Source organism: Artemia franciscana, chromosome 4 (assembly GCF_032884065.1).
Source record: "Artemia franciscana chromosome 4, ASM3288406v1, whole genome shotgun sequence".
In the NCBI taxonomy this organism is placed as follows: domain Eukaryota; kingdom Metazoa; phylum Arthropoda; class Branchiopoda; order Anostraca; family Artemiidae; genus Artemia; species Artemia franciscana.
In genome coordinates, this window is record NC_088866.1 from 18,496,404 (window position 1) to 18,515,921 (window position 19,518).

Consider the following 19,518-nt stretch of genomic DNA (forward strand, 5'->3'; position numbering starts at 1 on the left):
TTGTTTATTTGAATACATCTAGGAGCCACTTACTGCCACTCCAGAGACAGCAGAATAAAGGATTACGAGTATTGGAAGAATATGTTCCATCTCCTGTTTCGATACCGAGCAAATCAAGTACTCAGAGTATGTATGTTATATTGAATATGCTTCCAGTTAACCAGTTTGTAATGTTTCAGTCAGTTATGTTTGTTGTTCAGAATCGTAAGAAGCCATTGCCTGCGTATTTTTATGGAGCTAAGCTGTCACAGAAATTGGATGAGGTGGATTCATGTCGACAGTCTAGGAGACGGTGGATGGTCCGTCAGCCACTAATTAAATCCGAGAGATCGCGTTTTTTACTAAGAAATAACTTAATTACAGTATGAAATAAGTTTTGTAAAAATTGTAATCTATCTCTTCCACTATCAACTCACAAAAAAAAAATAACGATTGCCTAATGAAGATGTAATTTGCTAATAAGTATGTGTATGTATACATGCATATGTATATATATATATATATATATATATATATATATATATATATATATATATATATATATATATATATATATATATATATATATATATAATATATATATCTATACTAGCTGTTGGGGTGGCGCTTCGCGCCACCCCAACACCTAGTTGGTGGGGGCGCTTCGCGCCCCCCCCAAGCCCCCCCGCGCGCGTAAGTCGTTACGCGCCATAATAGTTACGCGCCATTGTAGTTGTGTCCCTATGTCCCACCTGTGAATATAGATAGATATATATATATCGTTTTAACTACGTAAAACTTGCGAATATACAACATTCTTTGCTGTCCCATTGTCTTTGCATATAAATAGATTGTCAGGTTTACCGACTCTTGAACATGCAACATATAATGGTCCATGGGAAAACAATCTGTATTCAGATCTATACCTCATGATTCTAATGATTGCCCTTGAGCTTTGTTGATGGTGATTGCTAATCGACCATTCCCTGTCCCGGTGTCCCGGTCGTCATTTACATCCCCCTGTTTCCCCCGGTGTCCCCGTTGTAGTTGTGTCCCTGTGTCCCGGTCGTCATTTATATTCCCTGTGTCCCGGTCGTCATTTGTATCCCGGTGTCCCGGTCTGTATATACATTCGTTTTTTAGTTTATTTTTTCTCCTTTATTTTTTTCCTTTTTTTTTCTTTTTTAGCTTATTTAGATTTTTAGATTTTTTAGTTTTTTTATTAGTTTTTAGTTTTTTTTTCTTTTTAGTTTTTTTGTCCCGGTCGTCATTTATATCCCCCTGTTTCCCCCGGTGTCCCCGTTGTAGTTGTGTCCCTGTGTCCCGGTCGTCATTTATATTCCCTGTGTCCCGGTCGTCATTTGTATCCCGGTGTACCAGTCTGTATATACATTCGTTTTTTAGTTTTGTTTTTCTCCTTTATTTTTTTCCTTTTTTTTTCTTTTTTAGTTTATTTAGATTTTTAGATTTTTTAGTTTTTTTATTAGTTTTTAGTTTTTTTTTCTTTTTAGTTTTTTTGTAGTTTTTACCTTCTTTTTAGTTTTGTTAATTTTTTTTTTTACTTGTGTCCTGGTCGTCATTTATACTCCCTGTGTCCCGGTGCTTTGTTGATTGCTAATCGAACATTCCTTTTGTCCTGGTCGCTTTCTCTTTGAGTGTCGTCATTTATTTTTTTCTTTTTTAGTTCTTTTAGTTTTTACCTTTTTTAGTTTTTTTAGTTTTTTACCTTTTTTTAGTTTTTTTAGTTTTTTTAGTTTTTTAGCTTTTTATTTTTTTTATTAGTTTTTAGTTTTTTTGTAGTTTTTGCCTTTTTTTTAGTTTTTTTAGTTTTTTAGCTTTTTATTAGTTTTTAGTTTTTTTTGTAGTTTTTGCCTTTTTTTAGTTTTTTTAGTTTTTTAGCTTTTTTATTTTTTTTATTAGTTTTTAGTTTTTTTTGTAGTTTTTGCCTTTTTTTAGTTTTTTCAGTTTTGACGTCACCTGATCCAGTTTTTTCAGGTGACGTCACCTGATCCACGATCCACAGATCCACAGACAACTTATTTTTATATATATAGATAGTTTTTTTTTTTTACTTATGTCCTGGTCGTCATTTATACTCCCTGTGTCCCGGTGCTTTGTTGATTGCTAATCGAACATACCTTTTGTCCTGGTCGCTTTCTCTTTGAGTGTCGTCATTTATTAGTTTTTTCCTTTTTTTTTTAGTTTTTTATTGGTTTTTACCTTTATTTTAGCTTATTTTTCAGTTTTTTCCTTTTTTTTAGTTTTTTTTTATTTTTTATTTTTTTTAGTTTTTTACCTTTTTTTAGTTTTTTTAGTTTTTTTAGTTTTTTTAGTTTTTTAGCTTTTTTACTTTTTTTATTAGTTTTTAGTTTTTTTTTGTAGTTTTTGCCTTTTTTTAGTTTTTTCAGTTTTTTTTTAGTTTTTTATTGGTTTTTACCTTTATAGTTTTTTTAGTTTTTTAGCTTTTTTATTTTTTTTATTAGTTTTTAGTTTTTTTTGTAGTTTTTGCCTTTTTTTAGTTTTTTCAGTTTTGACGTCACCTGATCCAGTTTTTTCAGGTGACGTCACCTGACACATCCATCCATCCATCCATCCACACATCCACAGACAGACAACTTATTTTTATATATATAGATAGATATATAAAAATAAGTTGTCTGTGGATCTGTGGATCAGGTGACGTCATGTTTGTCCGCATATGACGTCTGAATTATTTCACACTAATACAAAAGAAGGAAAAAACTAAAAAAGGTAAAAACTACAAAAAAAACTAAAAAGAAAAAAAAACTAAAAAAGTTAAAAAACTAAAAAAGGTAAAAATCTAATAACTAAAAAAAAACTGAAAAAAATAAAAAAAGGCAAAAACTACAAAAAAAATAAAAACTAGTAAAAAAACTAAAAAAGCTAAAAAACTAAAAAAACTAAAAAAAACTAAAAAAAGGTAAAAAACTAAAAAAAAACTAAAAACTAAAAAAGAAAAAAACTAAAAAAAAAAGGAAAAAACTGAAAAATAAAAGAGAAAAAGAAAACTAAAAAAATATCAATAAATATATATAAAAATAAGTTGTTTGTGGGTTATGTCTGTCTGTCTGTCTGTCGAGTGACGTCGTGTTTGTCCGCATATGACGTCTGAATTATTTCACACTAATACAAAAGAAGAAAAAAAACTAAAAAAGGTAAAAACTACAAAAAAACTAAAAAGAAAAAAAACTAAAAAAGCTAAAAAACTAAAAAAAACTAAAAAAAGGTAAAAAGCTAAAAACTAAAAAAACTGAAAAAACTAAAAAAAGGCAAAAACTAAAAAAAAAACTAAAAACTAATAAAAAAACTAAAAAAGCTAAAAAACTAAAAAAAACTAAAAAAAGGTAAAAAACAAAAAAAAACTAAAAACTAAAAAAGAAAAAACTAAAAAAAAAGGAAAAAACTGAAAAATAAGAGAAAAAGAAAACTAAAAAAATATTAATAAATATAAAAAATATAAATATAAATATAATATAAATTAGCAATCAACAAAGCACCGAGACACAAATGACGACCGGGACACAGGGAGTATAAATGACGACCAGGACATAAGTAAAAAAAAAACTAAAAAAACTAAAAAAATGGTAAAAACTACAAAAAAACTAAAAACTAATAAAAAAACTAAAAAATCTAAAAATCTAAATAAACTAAAAAAGAAAAAAAAGAAAAAAGGAAAAAAATAAAGGAGAAAAACAAAACTAAAAAACGAATGTATATACAGACCGGGACACCGGGATACAAATAACGACCGGGACACAGGGAATATAAATGACGACCGGGACACAGGGACACAACTACAATGGGGACGCCGGGGGGCACAGGGGGATATAAATGACGACCGGGACACAAGGAATATAAATGACGCCCGGGACACTCAAAGAGAAATCACAGACTGGAACACCGGGACACAAATGACGACCGGGACACAGGGAATATAAATGACGACCGGGACACAGGGACATAACTACAAAGGGGACGCCGGGGTGCACAGGGGGATATATAAATGACGATGGCGACTCAGGGAATGGTCGATTAGCAATCCCCATCAACAAAGCTCAAGGGCAATCATTAGAATCATGAGGTATAGATCTGAATACGGATTGTTTTCCCATGGACCATTATATGTTGCATGTTCAAGAGTCGGTAAACCTGACAATCTATTTATATGCACAGACAATGGGACAGCAAAGAATGTTGTATATTCGCAAGTTTTACGTAGTTAAAAACATATATATATATATATATATATATATATATATATATATATATATATATATATATATATATATATATATATATATATATATATATATATATATATATATATATATATATATATATATATATATATATATATATATATATATATATATGTGTGTGTGTGTGTGTGTGTGTGGGTTCGTGTGTATGGATTTTTGAGTTATTAAGTTGAATTTATTGATATTGACTGTTTTAGTCTTTCGTCCTCAGTGCTGTGTTTCTTCTTGGACGGCTACTTGTCAAATGATTAAAATGTGTATTGTTTTTATTTATTTATTTTTTTTTGTTAATAAAGTTTAATCCAGTTCAATTCAATAATAGGAATTAAATTGCAAAAGTACTTTAACAGTTAGATTATTGATTTGAAATTTTGCGCCCCTAGAATTTCTGTGCCCGGGTGAAGTACCCCATCGATCCCCCATAAACCACCTCTGTTTGATGCACAGAACGTTCTGATGATCTGAACGATAATAATCCTCGGAAAGAGTGCTTGAATAACAGTTGTTTTTTTCTGCATAGTATATCTACCTCAAGTCGTCTCCTTAGGTTGTTATGCTTACCAAGTCATCTTGAAGTGTGGCGAGTGAGGTTATACCGCATGTATAAAACCTTGTGATTAAGTTTGACAAAGGACTTTGGCATATTGACTATCGATATACCTGGCGTCATAAAATATGATAGAGGAAAATAAAGCTATTTCTTTTAATTACCGTGAAAATGTATTTCGTATCAACACAACTTATATTAATTAGTAACGTTTTTTTTTCCAGAAGCATGTCTGGCCTGCCTTTAAGCTCTGTCGTCACTCGACTGAATAATTTTGCTCCATTATACTTAGCTGAAGCTTGGGATAATGTCGGACTGTTGGTACAGCCTTCTACAGACAAAATGATCAACAAATTGATGCTAACAAATGATCTGACGCAAGATGTCATGGATGAAGCAATCAGAAATAGATTTGATATGGTTGTCTCGTATCACCCTCCTATTTTTTCAGGGATGAAAAAATTACTAACCTCATCTTGGAAGGTAATTGTGTTGCGATAGCAACACTTTGGCTTTGTCCCGTTTTGTTTTTTGTTTTTTTTTTCTGTGCCGCCGATGTCGGCTTATTACTGGAAACTGGCAAGGGTCTAACCTGTGCGGTTTTTACGGAAAGTGTGAACCTCAGGCCGGATTGATGAATATGGCATTACATTTTGGAAAGCTCCGCAGAACTCTTGCCTGGGGCTAAAAAGGATGGTTTTTGCTTGTCCACGACCCAGAGCCTATGGTGTGCGAAGTAAATTGGAGTTATATAGCCTATGTCAGAGAGGAGTATCTGAAGTTGTGCAGCCAAGCTTTCGTTTCATCAAACCATGTTTCTGCTTTCGAGTGGAAAGCTCCGTTCTAGCAGGCAAGCAGACAGGCACCACTTTCAAATTGAGGATGGACTAAAATCTATAAGTGTTAAATATGTGCGGCAGTTTCCCGGCCCCACAGCCAATATATCTTCTTTGAGTGATAAATAAAAAAATTTACAGAAGCAAAAAAGCGGCATTTTCCCACGGGTCCGAAAGTGCTGCCGTGATTTTGGCTGGGTTTATCATTTGTTTTTTCGGACTTGGGATTGAGGTAGAGAAATGTTATCAGATGCACCTCTTAAACTTTAAAATTTCTGTCATTGCTAAAGAAATTAGAGGTTATCCTTTACTCCTCTCTAAGTGGTGACGTTAGAAAGTTGGCCTACGGCAAAAAAAAATCAACTTTTGAACTAAGACAGGTAGAATTTTTTTCGACGGCAATTAATAGCTGTTGATGAGCTGATCAAAGTATATGTCATCCATTTTTTGGTACAAAAATTCCTTCATGAGATGTACTAGTTTGAAAGTTTCAAGGGGTTGACAACTTCAGTAGTAGGGTACACACTGAAACCAAAAATAAGCCGATACCACTTGTGAGACATGTAGGGGACTTGTAAGGAAAGGTCGTCTGCTAGCTCATAATCATCTTCGGCAGTGAAGGGTTTGAAAATTTTGCTATTTGGTGTACCAATTATTTGTTTCCAGTGTATTTGATGGTAAGACTAGTAGGTTCCAGTGGCAAGACATGTAGGGGACTTGTAAGTAATAATCGTCTGTTAGGCTACAATCATCTTTAGTGAAGAGGGGTTTGTAACTTTTGCTAGTTGGTGTAGCCTACCCATACTCACTGTAACCTAGAATTAAGTGTTTACGCAACGGGTACAAATGATAACGTAAAACAACGAGGCAGTTTGGTAATAATTAATAGAGTTTCATCTATGGTATTTTGATCCTGAAAATTTACGGATAGTTTTATAATACCAATTAGATTATATAAGATATTGTTCCAAGTCTTGATCCGTCACGATGTCTACGATTGAAAAGGATACAGGTCAACTGGCTGCAAAGTCAATTTAGTCCCTTCTTTCGATATTCTTTTGTTATTATTGTTTTTTCAACGCTGAGGAATAGCCTTTGATCATGTGATTACTGATCGCGTTCTTCTTTGAACATAACGTTTTAAAAGCTTCGATAGGCTGGCAACTTCAGCGTTTAACCGATAGCAAAGAAACAAAACCAAAGTGTTGCTCTCGCAACACTTTATTCGGCGAAGCCGGACAAAGGTTGCCGCAACACTTCAAGTTACTTAGGCAACGTAGGTCTAGTTTAAATATTTGAACTATTTTGATGATTAAATTATAAATTAGCACCTCGGAGTCATTGCATGTGTATCTACAGTACCAAATGAATAGGAATCTTAGGGATCCGATTTTCTCTTTTTTGAAACGGAAGATTGTTAGCACCTCACACTAACGTAGTTTCATCGATTGCCCAAGTCTCGTTGTCCCACAAAACACGAAAACTAGCCCCAGTCCCTGCGAATGAAATAGATAAGCATTGGCTCTCTAAAAGTGGTCCACAGGGAAAGGATCCCACATCAGGGGCGTAATTTGTAATGGAGGGGGAAGGCAACTGCCCCTTCCAGACACTAGCTTTTTCCCCGATGACCACAGTTTGCCCCCCAGCTAAAATTTAGTTTCTTCAAAAATCTTGTTAAAACTAAGATAAGCCTGCATAATTCAATTATCCAAATAAAGGGGCTAGTTTTCTTTGGCATAGCTTTACCTTTATGGTACTGTACGCTCATTTTTTCAAGTTTTCCCTGTCATATTCATTTTATTTGGGAAAATTGGCTCCAGATTTGCCCCCCCCCCCAGATTTTGTCGGAATTAAGCCACTGTCCCACCACCCTCTTAACACCAACAATTTGACAGAAGAGGTCACACCTTTCGGAATATTTAGAAAATATATGACGTTTTTTTGCCACTTTTATCTTCAAAGCTCAACCCCTACCCGTCTCTGAAAAATCGCAACCTTGCTGGTTTTATTTTATCATATTATTTTGGTGAATGTGGTAACTTTTGAGATGCTGGTGCACATAGAAAAGCAATTTTCGCTCAGAAGCTTAACAACTTCATGTTTCTTGGCTATTCAAAATTTCAAGATATATATTAATTCAGCATTGAATGTGTTAAGACCCACAGATCGTTGTGGATGCACCAAAGCGCCTTTAATGACACTTCAAAGTATGTTGCATTTTTCAGATTATGTTCAGACAAGATTTGTTCATTGTTTCGAACTCCACTTTGAGGATCGATCTCATTACTATTGATGGAACCCATTTATTTTGCTGTATTGGACGGACCAACTAAGTGGATTATTTCACACACATGCGCGCAAGGCCAAGAGTGTATTTTACTGGAATCTGGCACAAAAGATAAGAGTTTCTTGTGCCGGATCAGGAATTTATATCATAAAATCTTTTATATGATAAAGGAATGCTTAAATCTAATTGAAACTCCTACGAAAATCAATTGAATAGAACAGGGGATAGAAATTAAGCAGAGCTAGGAAAAGAATAGGCTAATAAGAATATTAAACGAGCAAAAACAGAATCTGGAAATAAATTTGTTATTATAACTGATAGAAATAAGAGCTTATTGAACCTCTAATTCCTATGAAATTTGATGTTGAAGCAGTTAATATGGAAAAGGAATTTAAACATGAAAAGAACGTGATTTTAAAAATTATTGGTGAAAAGGTAAATAAAAATTACTGAAATATTCATGCATCGATTAATAATTGAATATATGCTTAGGCTATTATATCTTTCTATTTGTTATCTAACCATCCAATTTAAATTCTGATTTATTAACTACATGACAAATGTTTAAAACTAGCGTGTGAACTGAGTTAAAACTATTAAATTTTGAAATTTTTTGAAATCTAAAACGGGCCTCCCAGTACTTCTATGGCATCGTCTTTACCTTATATTCATCGTAATTGAACAGTGATAATAAGTTGTATATGAAGTTTGCTTATACAACACACACGGATTACCCAGAAAAGTAATCCTTATAATAATTTTGAGCCATTACTTTCAGTTACTTACTATATTCACACACCTCACAGCATTCAACATGACAAATAGCAGTTGTAGATTGACTGAAACATTTATTTTCAACAATTCACAAAATTTATACGAGAAGCCCCTAACCGAAGGCCTGTAAATAAACATAGAAATAAACATAGCCACTACTCGAAGGCCCAATGACCTATGCACAGTGGCTCAAGTAACTAATTATAAATCTAGGCTTTCTTTTAATACTATCTTGGGCTGGTTAATCCATCTCCTCTCTCTAGGCTCTTCTACTTGGCTCTTCTATTATATTTTTCGCCCCTCTACCCCTGTAATTAGTACAACTTCTGATCTTCTAGTGAGGGACGTGACCCTGTCCTCCCTGGATCCACTCCTCTTTCTCTCTGTGATAGGATTTTGGGATAAACATGTTAATAATATCTTTTGTTTAGGAAAACCTGATAATCCAGTGCATTGAAAACAAGATAGCTGTGTATTCGCCCCATACTTCATGGGATGCCATTAATGGCGGTGTCAATGATTGGCTTGTTCAAGCTTTTGGTTAGTTTTTGTTTATTTATTTCATTCGTGTATACCTAAAGAAAGTGTTTTTTTTTACTCCAAGTTCTTTGAAAATTAAATTATGGCATTCTTTAGCTAAGCAACCTCTGTTACCTGAAAATTGACATTTTTTTATATTGTTTGGATTTTTTGGGAACTTAAGTATAAACCAAATGTTCTTGATAAGTTGAGAGGCAACTTAGGAGATCTTCTTAAATTATAATTGAGAACACCATTGGAAATGTAAACCTAAATATAATTATTTAATTGATCATTTATGTTTGCACTAAGGTAATGTACTTGTTACCGGTAGGCCACTATTTAACGGGCACTCTTATTGGCGTTTTTCATCATCAGATGCGAAAAGATTATCATCAGATATCGTTAATTTTAGGGGTTTGAGCAGCATATACGTGGTTCTATTAGAACATTAATTTTATGCTACTTAGATCACATTTATTTTTAGATCAGTATATTATATAGGCTAACTTTTTCCAAATGTTAGTTGAATGTAAGTTAAACGAATTCTGTTTAAAGTGAAGTCTATTTTTTGGACCCTGGTATCTGGTATTTTACCTTGCATGTGGCTCGAACTCCTAAAGGCTAAAGTCTTATGCAAGTCCTGCTTCCCAGCATATGAGTATTGAGAGTAATATTTTCTAATCATATTAGATTCATGTAAAAGACAAAATTGGTATGAATTGGCAGAACTTGGTTTCTTCTTATCTGCCACTAAGAAATTTCGGTGATCGATAGTAGTACTACCAGTTAATTAGAAGTAAATAATAGTAGTTAAGTTTATAGACACTACTTTTATTGGTTGCCGAAAACCATTCTCGTATCAGAACCAGCGGGATCAAGACCTACAACCTGTTGTTGAAAAATTTGAGAGTTGATCATTTCTCTAAATCTAGTATACTGAAAGATGCTATGTATGAGAATAACACTGCTGCGGTTAAGGTAGAAAATTGTGGTTCAGGTATTCGTAAAGTTTCGTACTAAGTCAGGATTTAAGCAGGGTTGTGTTCTAACCCCATTTATATCGATCATTTTGATGAACTTTGTTCTTAAGGAGCACTGGAAAGGCAGTTTGAGAACACAGAATCAAATGGGGAAGACAGACCTTCCTGGACTTAAATTCTACTGATGATTTTAGCATCCTAGAAGAAATTGTGAGCAAAATGAATTAACTTTTCGAGGTTTTGAGAGTTCATGGTGCTCGGCTAGGTTTGAAAATTCATGTTAAGAAGACCAAGTCACTAAGGCTAGGATTAAGTGGAGATGAAAAGGCGATGTTGGATAACGAAATGATTGATCAGGTGGACAGCTTCACTTACCTTGGTAATATTATTCGTAGAGACGGTGGGATCCGTGAAAATGTTAAAGGTAGAATAGCCAAGGCTTAGGGTGTTTTTTTTTTTTCACAGTTGAAAAAAGTTCGGAAGAATGACAAACTAACTCTGTGAACCAAGATCAGAATATTGGAAGCTACAGTGATGCAGTGGTCAAATATGGCTCTGACGTATGGGTGCTACGAGAAACTTAGGAAGATTTGCCAGACTCTTTACAGAGAAATTGCCCGCGGGTTGTTTTGGATACCCGAATGACTGACCGTATCTCCAACGGTCAGCTGTAAGGAAAGTTTGGTTCAATCCCGCTTTCTAGGGCTATAATGAGAGAAATTTCTGTCGATGAAGGATGACAGATCGACAAAGATATTCCCATTCGGCTAACCATCTAGGGCTAAACGGAAAACAGGTCGTCTGTGGTTGAGGTGGGAGGATGATATAAAGAAATATTTAAGGGAATGGGAACACCCTGGGAGGGTGCAAAGAGGAAAGGTTTGAATAGATTTGGGATGGATGAAGAGCTTGACCTCAGGTGGCTTGGTGCTGCGGTGAGTTGTTAGTAGTAGTAGCAGTGTTAGTGCACTTGTAGACTTTTCAGAGAGTCGAAAAACCGCAGAAGTTTTAAAGAAAATAATTTTGACGCTTGTTGCGGTAGAGGTTTTTGGGAAAATGAGAGCAGAATTATTTGAAAAGCGCACAGAAAAGTTTGCAACATGGAAGCCTCTTATACTACAGCCTCAGCGCGTCCTTCGTGTATTACAAAAGAAGCGCCGAGAGAATTTTGGTGGGAATTAATGTCACAGTCGCCTTATAGGCAACATCTAACCAATCTGACTTTTTTTTTATTCTCCAAGAACTACCGAAGTGCGCCCATTTTAATAGCACTGATGAAGCAAAACACGCAGAAATAAAATTGCCCATGAAGAGATCTCCAGATTTCTTCAAAAATGGTTCGAAGGACGGAGGCACCGCCTGGAAAAGTGCAACGAACTTGACAAAGGTTTTATTGAGAAATACATCCGCTGTAATAGAAAAATTAGTGGGGAGTCACCAAATTCCGCTTATTTTTTAAATGGTCTTCATGTCTTTAATAATCGATTGGTGAAAGACATTTTATTGGGTATTTATGCGTCTGAAGAGAATTTTTTTTTCAGTCATTTAATATTACTTCGTTATGAATTTGTTTAAAACGTGAAATAAATTCTATTCAATCACTTATTCACAATATGGATAATAACCAAGTCAAGCTCTAACTGGAGTCCGATTTTGCTTTGACACCTTACCAGATGAAATAGATGAGTTCATATTGTAAAAAGGTAAAAAAAGGTAAAGGATGCGGCATTAGACTTTACAGTCCGTACCGGCGGTGCTGATCTCCGTTTCTTGGCCCTTCAGCTAGGAAGTGCAATGGGGGGTTGGGGGACTCCTGGCTACAAGCTTACAGAGTCACGCCACTGACCCCCGTCCCAAACTGAAGAATTGGGTACACTGGGATTCGAACCCGCGTCCTCTCAGACAAGGGATCCGAATCCAGCGCACCCACCCACGCAAATACGTCTTGCCACTGTATAGAGTTTAAAAAAAAAAGGCAGAGTTCATATTGACAAATATTCGGTTCGCTTGGTTTTGATCACAGTTGAAAAACTCACAAGATTCGGTTTAAAATAAATAAAAGCTGACAAGGCAAGCTTTTTGAGCTGGAAAGGTGCTCTTACACTGGTAAAATTTACTATTTTTCAATTTTTTTAATAGGTACTTTAAAGAGTTTAAATTTTTTCAAGGATTTTCTAAAAAGACCAGATAATATCACATTCTATCAGACATACCATCTGAAATAAGTCACTTTTGCTGTTTAAAATATACTGTCTTATGTCAAAACTTCGCATTTGAGTAAAAACTAAAATTTCTATATCCATAGAGCCAAATGTCGCAGCATCTGTTCCAATAACCTCAAGTTATGCAGCAGCGCCACTAAACAAGTACACTCACATCATTACAGTTCCGCTTCCTTTTGACCCAGAGGGCAAACATGTGATACGAGAATTATTGAGAGTTGCTGCGGGTGATAGTACTTATGTCGAAGAAAGGTTAGTTTAAATTAATTTTCACCGGTTTTATTTATGGCTTCTAAATCTGTGATGGCTGAGGCCTTCACTGGCCAAGAGATTGTCAAAAATAGCATATCAAAAATCTTCGCCTCTCCTCTGTGGATATAACAGTGAGTTTTAGCTTTTCAGTTTCTAGATTTTCAGGAAGCCTTTTCCTAGCTTTTATTGACTACTTAATTGGTTACTAATGATTACCTAACCAATTTAAATATTTCTCTGTTAATTAGCTAAGTTGACAGTTGTAAAAAAGGCACCTCTATGGGGCCTAGTTTCCCAATTGGAGATTTGGGCATATCAGCTTCAATATTTCCTCTTAATTAGCTAAGGTGGTGATTGTAAAAAGAGGCACCTGTACGGGCCCAAGTTTTCTGATTGGAAGTGTTGGTTCTCCTCATATTGAGTCTGACCTGATTATAGCATGCTAAAAGTTAGTATTTATGGATCGTTTGCAGTCCTTCCCTAGCATTTAACGCGGGGGCTCTTTCCCATCAGAAGGAACGCTCAAGAAGGAACTCTCTCATCCCTCGCTACTCAGCTTTCCCCTCCCATTTTCTGACATACGGACACCAATTTGTTATTTAGAACATCTTTGAAAATTTTAAAGACTTATTCCTCGGTGAAAACAGTATAAAAAACGAACTAACATTGGAGCTTGTTTGCAAGGCCGTATCTGACGAGGCTTCGACGACCCTACACTCTAACCTTAGGCTAAGGTTGTTACATGTCGCTTGGTATTGCTGATTACCATTAAAAAATGCATATTATTGGGTGGGTTGCCAAACTGACGCTTTTGGTGTCATTGTGGCACTTTTTGGAGTCTGTGACACTTTCCACACTTTTGGGCCAAAATTTGGCTGTTTATGTTAAAATGTCAATTTTTATAGATCATTTCAATTTTTTTAAATATAAGTACCTTAAACTATGTACTTAACTGTCTATATATAATATAGATGCTTTTCAAATTCAAGAGATTATTCTGTCTTTATCAACTGTATGGTTTTTTTTTGCATCACGCAAAGGCGCCTTTAAAATATGCAACATAGTGGGAAATCTGAAGTTTGAAGTAAAATTGTTAATTATTTGAGGATGTTGCTAGACTGGAAAAAGTTTTGACATATAAAATGGAGAAACAGAGTATTTATTTAGTATATATTTATTATTACTGTATTTATTTAGCAGATGACCATGATTCATGACCTTTTCTTGTAGTAATATTTTCTATTTTTTCTCTAACTATAGTCCTTGTTTTATAATTCTAGTTTTACATGGGTGATTGTGGCGTATGTAGTGTATACCATAGATTGATACCCTGTGATACCATAAATAGCGATTACGATTCAGTATGGAATTCACTCCAGCTAAAGGAATAGAAAATATACTATTCAATTATTGCTTATCATGGCTGTCTGTAAAGGTGCTTCGTGACTGATCACTCAGTTAATCGGGCTGTAAAGTTGCATAGATACTGTCCAGTAGGTGCTAGTAGGGCACAATGTAAGAAAATCACTTATAACTGCAGATCCTGGTTCTATTGGTAGGGTCTCTGCACACTACACCGTAGGAGGTAATTAATCTGCACATTTATCCATACAGTCTTATCAAACTTTCTTTTGCTTTTACTTTAATATAGTCCACTAACAAGATCATTTGATTCACTTTATATCTTCTCAGAATGGCACAAAAATCAAACAATCACTGCTGTTGATTATAGGCAATTTGTCATATTCTATGACATCAATATTAGTTTTATGCAACATAATCTGTTGGAGGGAACAAGGTACTTTAATAGGAGTGTAAAAATATAAAATAAAAACAATTTCACGTCAGATGTCAGAAAACTCAGGGAGGGGCAACCACCTTTCCCCCTCTTACCCAGGGTTAAACCGCCGCTATATGCAACTAACAATAGAAAAAAAGAGTGGTTCACACTAATCATCAAATGTAAAATTTGTTGTGATTGTTGATTCGCTTGAGTACAGAGAGTAGTAATTTGTAGTACTTTTTTTTGTGAGTCCTTTTGATTCATAAATGATTGACATTTCCTCATCACGGTGATTTTAACAAGACTGGTTGGTAAACTTTTCACTTACTATTTTTTTATCCTCTTGAGAGAATTTGGCTGGGTCATTTCCTTGGCAGGAGTAATTCCTGCTGAATTAATAACTTCCGCTGAGGGGACGTCACAATGCCTTATATCCTTCTTGTTAGGTTTGAAGGGAGGAGAAATTTCGTAGGGATTATCAGACACATTTAGGATGTTCAACTAGTCGGGAATTTCTAAACTGTGCATTGTAGGCAGTAGATTGGGAATAATACAGGAAATATAGGTCAAAGATTCTTCTAGCTTGTGTTTTAATTTCAAAATCCACTAAACTGTCTCTGGTTTCAGATTTTCAGATTTGATGATAGGTAAATCGGTCTGGTATGGAAAGTTCTTAACAATCGGAGCTGGCCCCTTGGGAAAATTCTCAGTCTGACACGGGGCATCATATTCAGTATTCATATTCAGGCTGAAATTTCGTCTGAAACTGACACTTCTCATGAGGCGGGGTGAGATTTATTGATGGGGTTTCTGAGAGTAGGAAGGGTTCTACGAAAATTAAAGCGCCGTGCCCATTTACATGCCACTTCATGCCACAGGAGGGATGTTCACTCCACACGGGGGAACACTTTTTCGTGATGACGGTTGGGGCAAGTTGAATTCATCCTCTGAGAAAGGATGGTCAGCGGAGATTCGGTATTAATATCTTTGAGGATACTGAATATCCTGACTCTTGAATCTGTAGTTCTGACAAGGCAAATTCAAATGCAAGACAGGAAGAAGGGACCCCTTGAATTAATTAATGTAAAGCAGATGTTTGATTACCATTCCTAAAGGCCTAAACTATTAATGTGGTGTTTATAAATTATGTGGTGTTTTGCCAAGAGGGCCTAAGTCCAATTTTTTTCCGAAAAAGAGTTAACCATGTGGTTCGAAAGAGCTCGAAGAGATCTGTTGTTTGGTCTATTCAAAACTGGCTTATCTTTAATTCTTACCGAGTACTAAATTGATCTAAAAGGGCGTAAAGAAGAGCGCATGTCGCTTTTCTTCTAAGTAACGAACAATTCAGCAATTTGGAAATTTTCAGAGAATTTCAATCTGAAAGTTAACGAGGAATCAGTCTTTAAAGTTTCTTAAGTTCCGCTTTTCGAGGAAGATTCTTTCATTGTGCGTTTTCATTTTCATTTTGCTTTCCTGTAAAATTAGGAAAAGTGGACTTTTGCAAGACCTCACGGAATTGCTCAAATTTTCATCGTCGTTGTTTTATGCATTCGAAGAGCCTCGGGAGCAATATTTCTGTTCCTGATTACCACTGTTTAATATCGACATATTTCTATTTAATAAGTTTATATTTGCATGGCCTTCATTGATTACTCATCAAATGTTCGAATTGTCAAAAACTGAATAGCATCAAAATTAAACAAAGTTAACAATGACATTAATTTTTACTGAACCAATACTAAACCTTATACCCCAGTCATTCTTATTAGGAGTATTCGGAATTGCTTTTCCGGGAAAATTGAGGGGTATTACCAGCCCATTTTCTATTTCAGTTTAAGCACTGATTTTACTAGCGTAATTAACAGAAACTATCCGAGCCAGCTTTTTGTGACCATATTAATCTCTGGTTAATTTCAACTTTCATTATTAGCATGCTGGCAGCCAGTGGCAAAGAGTTGGTGACGATTTTGTGCAGTGATGAAAAACTGACTGGAATTGTGAACGTGCTTCAACATCCTCATATGACTACTGATGGCATTCGAATTCAAAAACTAGAAAAGGTATAGGGTACGGTTGAATTTAGGCAAAATCAGTGCCAGGTGTAGATTAATCTTGATTAGCCTAACGATTTCATCACCATCATCAACAATTGCCAAATTTTAAGATACAAAATATAATTTTTCTGAAACCCCACGACAACGTTAAGTTTGCAAAAACAATAATGAGGGTAAGGAAATTGGCAGGAACAAACCTACATAGCTGTTTTGAATCGGAATATCCTCAGTTGATGAGTTATTACCTGTAGTTCTCCAGTGGCTATTTACTGATTATTGTTTAACTTTCTAGATTTTGATTGCTATTCATAGTACATTTAGGGAATGTAGTTGCCAAAAAACAATTTATTCCTACGTTTCCGAAAATAATTGGCTGAGAACAAGACATTACCTGGAAAAAGGAGAATTAATGGGTTCGAACACCATCTTTAAATGTCACATTTTATTTTTCGTAATTTTTATGGGCAAAGTAAAAAAAAACTGAGTATGTAAAACCTCAGTAAGTCACTAAATTCACTGCATGGCTCTGCTGAATCATAATATCTCCAGTTCATGAACTATTGCTTGCAGTTCTCCGGCGGTTATTCGCTGATTACTGCTTAACTTTCTATGTTCGATTATTTCTCATAGTACATTTAGTGAATGCAGTTTCCAAGAAACAACTTTATTCCTACCTTTTCAAAAATGAGTAGCAGTGAACAAGGACTTATTTGGAGTCCTGTGGTGGCGCAGTGGGTTTGACCTTAGCTTGGTAATACGGGACCCAGAGATCGAATCATGCTGCAGTAATGCACTGTTGGGCCGACGCAGGGACCTGAGTAGTCAAGAAGCGTCGTTAATCTGATACAATACAATACAGAACTTACCTGGAAATATGAGAATTAATGGGTGTGGTCCACGCCTTGAAATGTCAAATTTAAACCGTTCAGTTTTCTTATGGTCGAAGGTCGTATCTAGAAGGGGCTGGGGGGTTTGAACCCCCCTTCTGAAATGTTTTTCTACCTCATAAAAACGCAACAAAAATACAACAAATGTGACTCCTTCCTTTCGGTGGAAAAAAACTTTTTTTTTAAATAATGTGGAAAATCCAGTGCCCCATTCATGGAAATACTCTTCCACCATGATAAATTCCTCCACTGAAAGATCTTCCCACGTAACTCCCTCCCTGCAACCCCCGCCACCAGAAAAAATCCCCCTGAAAACGTCTGTATACTTCCCAATAACCAATGCTATGTGTAAACAGTGGGCAAATTTCGTAACTTGAAGCCCTTCCCCCCGGGGACTGTGGGGGATTAAACCGTCCCCAAAGACATGATACGCTCAAATTCTTTGGGACGCTGAATCTGATGGTATGATTTTCATTAAGATTCTATGACTTTTAGGTGGTGTTTACCCTTTTTTCGAAAATAAGGCAAATTTTCTTTGGCTCGTAACTTTTTTTGGCTAAGAATAAACTCGATAAAACTTATATATTTCAAATCAGCATTAAAATACGATCCTTTTGGTATATCTATTGGTATTAAAATTCAATTTTTTAGAGTTTCAGTTACTATTGAGCCGGGTCGCTCCTTACTACAGTTATGACGAACTCTTTGATTCTTTTGCAATTTGAGGCTCAAAATTTCGAGTTTTTTGCAAAGCAACATTTCATTCGTTCTTTAGAAATCCTTACAATATAGATTAAACTGTGGACTGATTTTCTGTTGTCCTTTTCTTATAAACAGTTTGGAGATCTAAACATGGAAGTTTAAGTCTTTACTTTCTTCGCGGTTGTTATAGTTCAGCTATAATAAACTATTTTGCTCGGAGTGTATTATCATGTCATACGTTCAATTAAACAAAACTGAGTAATTTCTGGTCTAGTTCATGGATTTGATTTTTTTTTTTAGTTTTAAATTTTAAATCTGGATATTGTTCCTGACTTTCTTGACTGTATTTAAGCTTTTTCACTAAAAGATTAACTTCAATTTTTCGCGTTTTTTGGTTGCATTGAGGCTCCTTTACCAGCAAGTTTTTGAGGTACAAATTAAATTGCATTTTTCAAAAAAAACTACTTTTTTATTCATCCACTTTACTATGCAATTGGAAGCAAAATTTATTTTACGAGAAATTGAATTTTTGGGTCTACCTCGTAAAGCCATTTACCCAAAAAGGAAGAGGGTTGTGTTCTTCTTCCTTTCGCCCCTAAAGTTTTAAGGTTTGATTTTCAAATTTTTTTTTACGAGAAATTGAATTTTTGGTTCTACCTCGTAAAGCCATTTACCCAAAAAGGAAGAGGGTTGTGTTCTGCTTCCTTTCGCCCCTAAAGTTTTAAGGTTTGATTTTATCAGTATTTTCCTGTATTTTTTGTATAATTTGCCTTTTGCCATCTTCAATCCCTCCCTTGTCTTACTCACGAACTTGATCTCACTTTTTTGGGGGGGGGGGGTGGATAAGGAATTGATAAAGACCCTTCTACTTCTACAAGCTTCCCGCGGTAGTAAGTAATCCAAGGCTGGTCCAACAATGAACTTCCTGAAGTACTATCAGGGTATAATGATAATGACGCTCTACTTCTACGAGGGAAGATGGGAGTTCAGACCTATCTACGGCAATGATAGACATTAATATACATAGTCGATTCTTTTGTTCTATGGTGGCACAGCGGGATTTATCCCTTGTTGGTAATACAGGACCTGGGGTGTGATCTCGGCTGTAGCCACCCGGCACAGGACCTGGAATTTGATTCCTATGATGAGGTTATGCGAAAGTGCCTCAATAACAGTCCAAACAAAAAGAGTGTAACCCGCTATGTACAAAATTAAAGCAAGCTTAAAGACTTAATTATTCTCTCTAGTAAAAAACATGAAGCTGTAATATATTTTGATATATATGCCTCATCTCTTAATTTTTTAGTGTTATTTTTATTATAAAACATTATTGTGCAGTATGCCACTATCAGAGTAGTGTTGTCTTATCATAACTTTTTTTTTGCATATGGGTTAGGAGCTTTTCAACACAGT

At 35.2% G+C, this 19,518-nt stretch overlaps 1 protein-coding gene across 2 annotated transcripts in view; it reads left to right on the forward strand.

Annotated features, from left to right (window-relative positions):
* Positions 1–19,518, forward strand: part of LOC136026096 (probable cytosolic iron-sulfur protein assembly protein CIAO1) — a 47,997-nt gene that overhangs the window by 20,086 nt on the left and 8,393 nt on the right. For both annotated transcript variants that reach the window (XM_065702375.1, XM_065702373.1), the window contains exons 2-5: positions 5,031–5,289; positions 9,135–9,243; positions 12,511–12,679; positions 16,393–16,522. In XM_065702375.1, the coding sequence (XP_065558447.1) occupies positions 5,035–5,289; positions 9,135–9,243; positions 12,511–12,679; positions 16,393–16,522 (663 nt within the window). In that variant the 5' untranslated portion in view covers positions 5,031–5,034. The remainder of the gene's footprint in view (positions 1–5,030; positions 5,290–9,134; positions 9,244–12,510; positions 12,680–16,392; positions 16,523–19,518) is intronic.